Raw genomic sequence first — 9168 nt, forward strand, 5'->3', positions numbered from 1 at the left:
CCCATCTGCTGTTTTTTTCAAATGGTGGCTTACCTACAACTTTTCTTTGACCACAGTCTCTAAACGCAAGCCCTGATCCCTTTGTCATATTATAATGTGTTCACTCAGCTTTTAGTTTTCTTTTTTTTGTCATGAGCTAGCTCAAAGTGACAAGATTTATCCTGAACATTAAATCTAGTATCTGTACTCACTTTTAGGATTGGCCTTTTGACATTTTAAAGTTGTGAAAATTTAAATGACACTCAAAACCTATTCCAAAGGCTGAGCGCTTGTTTGCAAAACTAATTTGTATTAAATACATTGTTGGGTGTTATATTGGAGACATAAATATATCCATAAGCTGAAACAACCAGGCAAAAAAAGTCAGCTTCTATTTTGGTTATGAAATATTACTGAAGGTATGTAAATGTTGACCAGAGGTTGTTAGCCTATGTGTAAATATTGCTCATTTTCCACACAAACATAATACTCTGTCACGGTAAAAGAGATATCTGCTCACTAGTTACTTGCTCTGGTTTGCTAGGCAGATTAACTAGTGATTATTCACAAATCACTGTCTTACCAAACAGTGGAGAAGCAGTAATATGTCACTGAGATTTTTGTGGTTAAACAACCCAGAGGTAATTCTTTGATATCATTAGGTCACAGAACTAATGTTTTCCTCATCATTTATCACATTTTAGCTAAATAATTTAATATGGTCAAATTAGAATGTATGTATTGGCTGTGAATTAAACATGAGCTGTAATTGGAGCAGGAAATGGAGCCTGATTTGCCAAGGTGTGTAGTGACATCCAAATGTAAGACGAAATGACTTGCCAAAGCGTGGTTTGAGAAATAGCTCTAAAAACACATGAAATATGCATGGTCCAAGGGATATTATTAGATCATAGATATTCTGTTCAGTCTACACAAAGGTAACCAGCTATAACCAGCAGAGAACCAGCAGAGTACTAGGGTCAGTGAAGGGTTGCGAGCTGAAAACCTGCAGAATAGACTGGGATTCAAAGGAGTTACAGTCAAAATGCATGCATAGTTTTTAATTCTTAACCTATTGTACGTTCGTTCGATTGATGAGTGACACAAAAATATTTTTATTTTCAAATCTTTTTCAAGAAGTTAAACTCCATTGGAATAAACCTTTTATTTCTGCCTCATGCAGATGTGACTATAAGAGTGACAGAATTGTGATAGTGATGCTGAGCTTCAGACTTCATCATTTATAGCTTTCATACTAACTAATAACTATTGTTTGTCAGTTGCTTGCTGGCTGGGTATGGGGTGACTTGACAAAGGATGTCACCTCCCAGTATTTATGCAAAGGTTGGAGATAGTCTCACTCCTACTAGTTAAACAATGAGAGATGTTGTGCTGCTCTCCAAATTATCTTGTCAGCTGATCGCCCACATGTTTTACAGGGGAGCAGAAAGCAAGACCTGTCGAGAAAAACAATCAGCAGGACACACCTGTTCAACCAGCATTGGCATCTTACAGTCCTGTACTGTATTCAGTTTTATTTAAAATGTATGAATTGATTTGAAGTGAACTAGACATTGACTCAACCTAGCAGCTTCTTTGGTAGTGTGCCACCAGACGATTTTGTTCTAAATTGTTAAGCATTTACAACTGGTAAAAAAAGTACACTGAAATTACCTGAGTTAAATCATTTACTTTCATACATTCCAAAGGAATGGGTAAAATTATGCAGGCAATTTTACTTTAATTTTAAGAAGATATTGTATTTGGCTGCCCATATGAAACTGTTTTTAGCATTTTGAGTTGGAATCCATTAGATTTTTGTTATATACTGAGAAAAATTGCAAGAGCCTCATGTCTCTTACTGAACTTGCCCTTTCATCAGTGCATAATCCCATTTTTTTTCCTTCATGTTGCCATTTCATCCCAACCTGCTTGTGTTTTGTTCCTTTAAATAGTAATTTTGTAACTTAAAGATTGTAAATTGGTATACATCTCTATGTAGCAAGTTTTTTATTTTTTTTTATTTTGTAGATAATTAATACTTTAATTAATGCAAAGATTTCCATTCTGATCTCCGTTTGGGCATTTTCTTACAGCAGACTATGGGGAGACCATATAAATTGCTTTAACTTCTCTCTTGTTGTGTATGAAACCTCCCCAAGGCAGGCATAAGTTAATGCATGGTCAATATGAAACACCCAATGTGACCTTCTTTTTGTGTCCAAAAATGTTGGTTATGTTGGGACCCAGCCATGGAAACAACATTAAAACTCCGGTACATACTTTCTGGAACTTTCTAAATAAATTGCATTTAACTGACTTCCAGCAACTGGGGAAAGGGGGGTAGCAGCAGACTTCCCATGATGCCACTGTCTGAATAAGAGCACCCCCTCTACAACAAGCCAACCTCTTCCTCACCGGTGTTCATCGGGATAGGAGGGGGACAAAGCGCGCTGATGTCTCTTTGCTGGCAAAAAGACATAACTATTCAACTGGATCCAAGAGTGTCATAAGATCACGCGATCATAGGCACCAGTTAAGTACGAGTGAATAACTGTTTGTGTACCCAGTATTCATTCATAAAAAGGGGAAATTATGGTATAAGCATTGCCTGACTTTCTCTCTGAGGCCTGCAGTAGCAAACGTTGTTCCAGAGAAGCCCCTGCAGAGACGCGGTCTCCCAGTCTGGAAGGAAAACAGCAGAGACCGCATCACCGTGGTTACAGTAACGTGCAGTGTGGTTGGCGGACACAACGAGCCGTCTTTCATCCACAGCTACGGAGGTTAGCTGGAAGCTAACAGTTTCTTGACTGTGGACGTTTCTTCAAACTTAATCATCGCTTGGACAACGTTCCTCACCACATTTCATGAGATTAAGTGTTTGGGCAGAGAAATAGAAGGATTTAGATTGAAATGATCTAAACGTTTTTCATTTTATGAAGTTTGGTTTTGTTTGTGTTGAACTCAGCTATCTTGGTGCTAGCAGAATATCTGCAGCACACATGTTCAGTTTTGTGTTCTTTGTTTGTATGTTTTTAAAGTTAAGACAAACTTTACTTGAAGAGTGATTTAAACTGAAGAGAGATCATAACGCGCCGTCCGCGCTTATGCATTTTAACCCTTTTATTAACGTTATTTTAAAGGTGTGTGTTTGATTATGGTGCTAAGCTATTAGCTTCTTTGTTAGTTTTAACTGCTAACAGCTAATGAAACACCACTAAGCCCCATTTCTTCAGAAAGATTTGGCTGTTTTCCAAAATATTCCCTTAATAATATTTCTTTGAATATTATTTCAATAAGTAAAGGCAGCTAATTAGACCCGGTTGAGAATTAGTCATCCAGAAGGTTGTTTTTATTCAGCAGATCATTCTTAAAACATTATTTTATTAAAATAATATTTTACCTGATCTTGCATTGTGAATGGTTGTCTGAAGGTATACCAATTATTGCTTAAGTTAGTTCCAAGACTAACTTAACTTCATTTCCAGATTGTTCAAGATAATCCTTGGTTCTCAAACATAAATATTACATGGTAATGTTGCATCACTCTTTTGGTCATGGTTTTCAATTATCTTTAATCAACTTGTTTATATTGTACATAGCCCATTCGTCTTCGTTATTCTTTAATTCTGCTTGGTAGTTTAGTTGGATTGTTTTAGAATAGTAAAGCATAGAAATATGTTTGACTTTGAGTTGACTTATTTTTGTTAATAAATTCTTGTATTTTAAGAAATTGTGTGAATTCATTCCATGTGTGTGCAGAGTTTATACTGTTCAATAATGTCTGAGCTCGTCTCACACCTTTCTATTTTGTCCTATTGCCATCGCCTTACTGGGCTGGTATTCACAGGACAACCCTTAACAGACCGAAATATTATTTGATAAAATATTAAAATATTAAATAAGATTCTCAGATTCATAATCCCAACAGTTATAAAACCACCAAAACCAATCAGCCAACCCCATACACCCTTCGTCCCAATTACTGAATATTATTATACATAGATTATTCAAAATATCACACAACATATCTCCCGCATGTTACAGTCACACTCTAATTTCGCCTTGACTTAATAGTCAAGGCCCTTCGGGGTGAAGGATGAGACTGAACCATTTGTTCCATGCCTGTGTGTTACAATACCATAACACTGACCATAGCTAAAAAAAAATCAGCCGAACAATTGAGCAGAAAAATGTGTTCTAAACATAGGAAATTATAGTGAATAGTTGTGTTGAAAATAATAGCAGCCAGTTTAAAAATGGGAGTGAAGCTCAAAATCAGAATACGTTTTGTTTCCATGCATTGGGAACACTGCACATTATATACTAACACAAACCATGCAGAAAAATGTATCAATCTCTTAATCACATTACAGAAAATGAAACATGAACATTGGGTTTTTCTACAAAATAACAATGTCTACAGTTTCTTTAGAAACTTGAATATTTACTGTATAAACAGAAAAAAAAATCTTTAGGATTTATCATTCCTGTGTATCACTGAACTAATATTTAGTTGTAGAACCATTGTTTCTGAGAACCGCTTCAGATTGGTGTTGCATGGAGTCAACCAACTGCTGGCATCTGTGACCAGGCATTCAAGTCCAGGATGATTTGACAACAATTCCTAAGTAGTTCGTGGTTTTGCCTCAAAAACAGCATTTTTGATGTCACCCCACACATTTTCAACCAGGGATTGGGCTGGCCACTCCAGAACTATAATTTTGTTGGTCTGGAACCAAGATGCTGCTCGCTAAATGGTGTGTTGAAACACACAATTTCAAGGGCATTTCCTTATTGGCATAAGTCAACATGACTTCTTAAAGTATTTTTATAGACGCAAACTGATCCATAGTAAAATAAACATCCCCATATCATGATGCGTCAACCACCATGCCCAAAAGAACAATCTTGCTTCAAAATGTTTCTCCACATCTCTTTAGTCCAGGTGATAATTTCTTTGGCATCTTCTTCAGCACAAAACAGTGGGACTTTATGGGGGCTTTTTGCTGATAGATAGCCTCAGATTTTCTTTGATCTCCCTGAAGTTGATCATTGGCTGAGTCTTTGCCATTCTCATTATTCTTTGATTCATTCAAATGTAGTCTTTAGTTTTCTTCTACATCTCTCTGGATTTGTTTCCTTTTAAAGCATTTGACATCATTTTAGTTAAACAGCCTATCGTTTTCTGCATTTTTGTCTATGTTATCCTCTTTCCAATTACTGTCTTAATCAAAGTACGCTGTTCTTCTGAAAAAGGCCTGGATCGACCCATTTTAGTCAAGTTTTCAGAGAGAAACGCATATACAACATGTACTGGCGTCATTCTTAAATAAAGACCACCTCATTGATGCCTTTTTCTTCACAGAGTAAATGACAACAGTAACTGAACTCCACACTGCCACTATTTTGAACACTCCTCTCTCAATCAATTATTCAATTGCACAGACTAAGGAGCATGCATATAATGAATGTTGGTTCAAATGGTTTTCCATGACGCTGCTACACCTACTACTAAATTATTTGCCATGTGGTAATATGATTTCAACCAAAATCAGTGATTTATCTGGTCAGTCTAGTTGGACTTCTATCATTTTGAACACAACTGTAAATCAAAATTCAACTCTATGTAATGCAAGAATGCAACATAGACATAAGCATCATTTACAAGTCTGCTGTCAAAAACTCCTGATGGCTGAATGAAAGCAAATTAGTTGAGTCAAACTGAAAAGGTTTTTAATACAATCATGCATTGGCTAATGTGTTTGTTTTGCTATAGAGCATCTAATGCAATTAATTTATTGGTCTGATTATGCAGTTCAGACACAAGCAGCAATTTCAGTCTGAATTATCCATTTACCTCTTCAACTAAACTCCTCCAGCGGTCTTTTTCTAAGACGTTTTTAAGCCAGTTGCTTTTACTATGAGCAACAACAAGCATTGTATCAGTTTACATATTTAAATCTGCAAAAATCACAGCATCGTACTTTGTCTGCAACTGAAGCTCAGGTAGACAGAGAACTTGCCAAATATAGATTTGTTTACCGGCCACTGAGCATATAGATAAGTCAACCATTATCAGAGCTTTCCTTATCCATAAATAGTTATCAGAAAGCTACCCCTCATGTTGTGCATGTCATTAGTTTGCACTGATGCTTGCAGGCATGAATAATGTAAACATTTTCAACCCCACTCTGCCCAGTATATTACTGTCACTGTATATTTAGATATACATTTACAGTCCAAGCATTAACCATCTGTACCACAGTTGCTGAATCTCTGATGTTTCTCACAGATGTGGTAATTTTACATCAGCAGCACACACCAATTATCCAAGGCACTGGTATTGGCCCCATCTTTACAAGGGGAGTAAGCAGATATAGGTTACAGATACCAATGGTTACAAATGAAAAACTGTGCATCTATGAATCCTGAGTATAAGAGGAGGTAGAAGTTTTAAACATGTTAAAGTAGTGTTAGGGTTTGAAAACTTTTGTATTGTTTATCACTCATGTCTGCCCTAAGTGCTGCCCCACACACACACACACACACACCCTGAATGTTTGTTGAACTGTGTGTGAACCAGCATGTATAAATAAAGAGAGAGGGGTGCCAACACTTTGTAGTCTGCACTGCAGAGCTACCCTTGCAAGTAAATCTGACTCTGTATCGTTCTTGCCTCTGAGTTGACTAATTAATACCTGACAAGTAGCATAACTTATTTGGTACCAGATGTCTAAAACATATATCTTTGGGTTGATATTCCTCTTAAAAAAGTTTAAAAATAGTAAAGAATTGTAAATCCCTGTATAAAAAGGTTCTGCTAACACAAACGTTAAAACATTGTAAAAAAAAAAAGATGACAGAACAAAATTTTATGCAAAATAACCACAAGTGAGTGGTCAAAATTTTGCTTTAAGTTACCCCAGACACACCAGATTTTTTATTTGCAAAAAAGATCTACCCATTGGTATGATAACACTCTCTCTCACACACTTCATAGACCTCTTGGATCAGTAAACCAATAATGTTACATTTATGGTCTTGTATTGGAGATGGTTTAAACAAACACATGTCCATCACATTTGCAGCAACTGCACTTTTCAGCATGATGTAATGATATTCATGTGAGTTCAAACTCCAGTCAACAAGCAACTGTTGGCTGTGTTGAGTTAGTGTTGCAGTTAGAAAACAACAATTACAGGAAAGCATGTGTTCTTTCCCTCAGAGCATAGGAAATACATACCTTTGATGTTTTGGTAAGGTATTTGCTTGTTAAGAATATGGTTTTCCAAAAATCTCCATTAAGCTAGCGGGCTTGGAGCCAGCTGCTGCTACCATTAATTTAAACTTACTAGCTGGATCGGGACTAATATAACAATATAAGCATTATGTGTTGCTGTGCATGTATATTTTTTCTAAACAGTGTTTATTTTGTGCCTATCGATTTACTTTTTTGCACACATTTTTTATAAAAGTAAACAAGGCTTTTTCAGTCACTAAAACCCTGCTTATCGGGAGGCTACTATGCATCGGTTACATTTCTAGTAGTGTGGGAAAATTTCAGTTGTTACAGACACAGAGACGGAAATGAAAAGGAAAAAAAGAAGAAGCACGAAAGACAGAAAGGGTGGGCAAAAAGGAATAGGGGAGAGAAGGAGAAGAGAATGGAGGAAAGAAAGAAGGGTGAAGAGAATACAAGATAACACCCTGCTTGCTTCTACAGCTGCAGAAACGTTCATATTAACCACCATGGACCACCCAGCAGACAAGCAAACCCCACCGCAGTGTAAGGCTGAGAAGCACGATGCAACCGCAAAGCCCAGCGACACCCGCCCTGCAGCACCCACACACGAAGGCTAGAGCCGCCATGCACAGGACCACCGCCCCAACATCACAGCATGCCATACAACGGGGGACAGAATGCAGCAATGAGCACCAAAAGCAAAATCTATGCACAAAGCCCACACCATGCAAATACGCCCCCACCAGCCCTCCAGAAACAAAGCCCCCTGTGAAAGTGCCCCTCCATGAGAAGAGGACCCACAGCATCCAGGTCCAAGAACATGCCCAACACCCATACCCCTGCCAGAAGTAGCCCCGCGAGGAAACCCACACAGAAGCCCGAGATCAGTCCATCCCGAGATCAACCCTGGCCAGTCCGCCTGCCCAAACCATGCAGACCCCTCCAACCCCCCTCCCCCAGACAGAACCAGGACCGGCGTCAGGAACCAGAACTTGAACTGGAACCATCCAGGTCCAAACGATGCCCATCCCCACCCAAGGCCAACCACCCACATCCACCCCAGAAGAAAAACTACACCCACCCCAACATTCGAACAACTCCCAGAACACATAAGACATTTGACACCCAGGTTGACTCCACCTCACCCCCTCCCACAGATCCTCCGCCCTGCCAGCAGAGTGCACTCCTTGAAGGAGAGAGCACCTGCAATGAGATGGTACCTACCCGGCAGTTTAGGAGGCCCCTATGGCCACCGATTCACCGAAGGCCCCCGGGCCGGTGCCGGGTGCCAGAACATGCGCCGGCCCAAAAACCCCGGTGACATACCTGCCCACACCCAAGCCCCCCAGGCCCAGCCAGGACCCCAGCCCGGGGGCAACACACACCAGGAACCTAGAGCCCCCAAGCAAATCCCAGACCCGCCCAGGAGCAGCCCGGCCACCAGGCCAGTAACCTATGTCCGCCGGCACAAGCTCCCCAAAAGCATCGCATGCAGCCACCAAAGTCCCACCCCGGTTGGGGCCATAGCCCCCGGCACCAGATCCCCCAGCGGCTCAAGCCCAGGGACACCCCAAATGCCCCAAACCCAGACAACCCCCCCGCATCTGCCACAATGCCCCACAGAATGAAGCCAAAGGATCCCCACCCCCACTAGGTGATAGAGCCGATTAAAGGAGCCCAGAGAGATTGATCTGATGTGGAGGCAGAGGCTGTCTCAAGACTTATATAATCCAACAGAAGGTTTCTGTACCGGTTAATATTAAGAAGGTTTTTACTTTTCCAATTCATGAGGATAGTTTTCTTAGCGATACATAAGGCAGTGAAAACAATGTGAACTGAATTTGTCTCTATGGTGACATCATCTAAGTTGCCAAACAAGCAAACTGACAGGGAAGGTGAAATATTACATCTCAGACACTTTGATAAGTCTTCATATATCAGGC

At 39.6% G+C, this 9168-nt stretch overlaps 1 protein-coding gene across 1 annotated transcript; it reads left to right on the top strand.

The window, feature by feature from the left end:
• The first annotated feature begins 7731 nt into the window (after nt 1–7731).
• Nucleotides 7732–8853, top strand: LOC124865417 (extensin-like). The gene is made up of 2 exons (XM_047360475.1): nt 7732–7837; nt 8018–8853. The coding sequence occupies exons 1-2, from the start codon at nt 7732–7734 to the stop codon at nt 8851–8853; spliced, it is 942 nt and encodes a 313-aa protein (XP_047216431.1).
• Nucleotides 8854–9168: the final 315 nt, after the last annotated feature.

Source organism: Girardinichthys multiradiatus, chromosome 1 (genome assembly GCF_021462225.1).
Source record: "Girardinichthys multiradiatus isolate DD_20200921_A chromosome 1, DD_fGirMul_XY1, whole genome shotgun sequence".
NCBI lineage: Eukaryota > Metazoa > Chordata > Actinopteri > Cyprinodontiformes > Goodeidae > Girardinichthys > Girardinichthys multiradiatus.

Bases quoted from the DNA above. Each gene is read 5' to 3' on its own strand.
- LOC124865417 (XM_047360475.1), top strand. From the start codon at position 7,732: ATGGACCACCCAGCAGACAAGCAAACCCCACCGCAGTGTAAGGCTGAG. The intron at 7,838-8,017 runs GCTAGAGCCGCC...CTCCATGAGAAG, and splicing joins TGCAGCACCCACACACGAAG to AGGACCCACAGCATCCAGGT.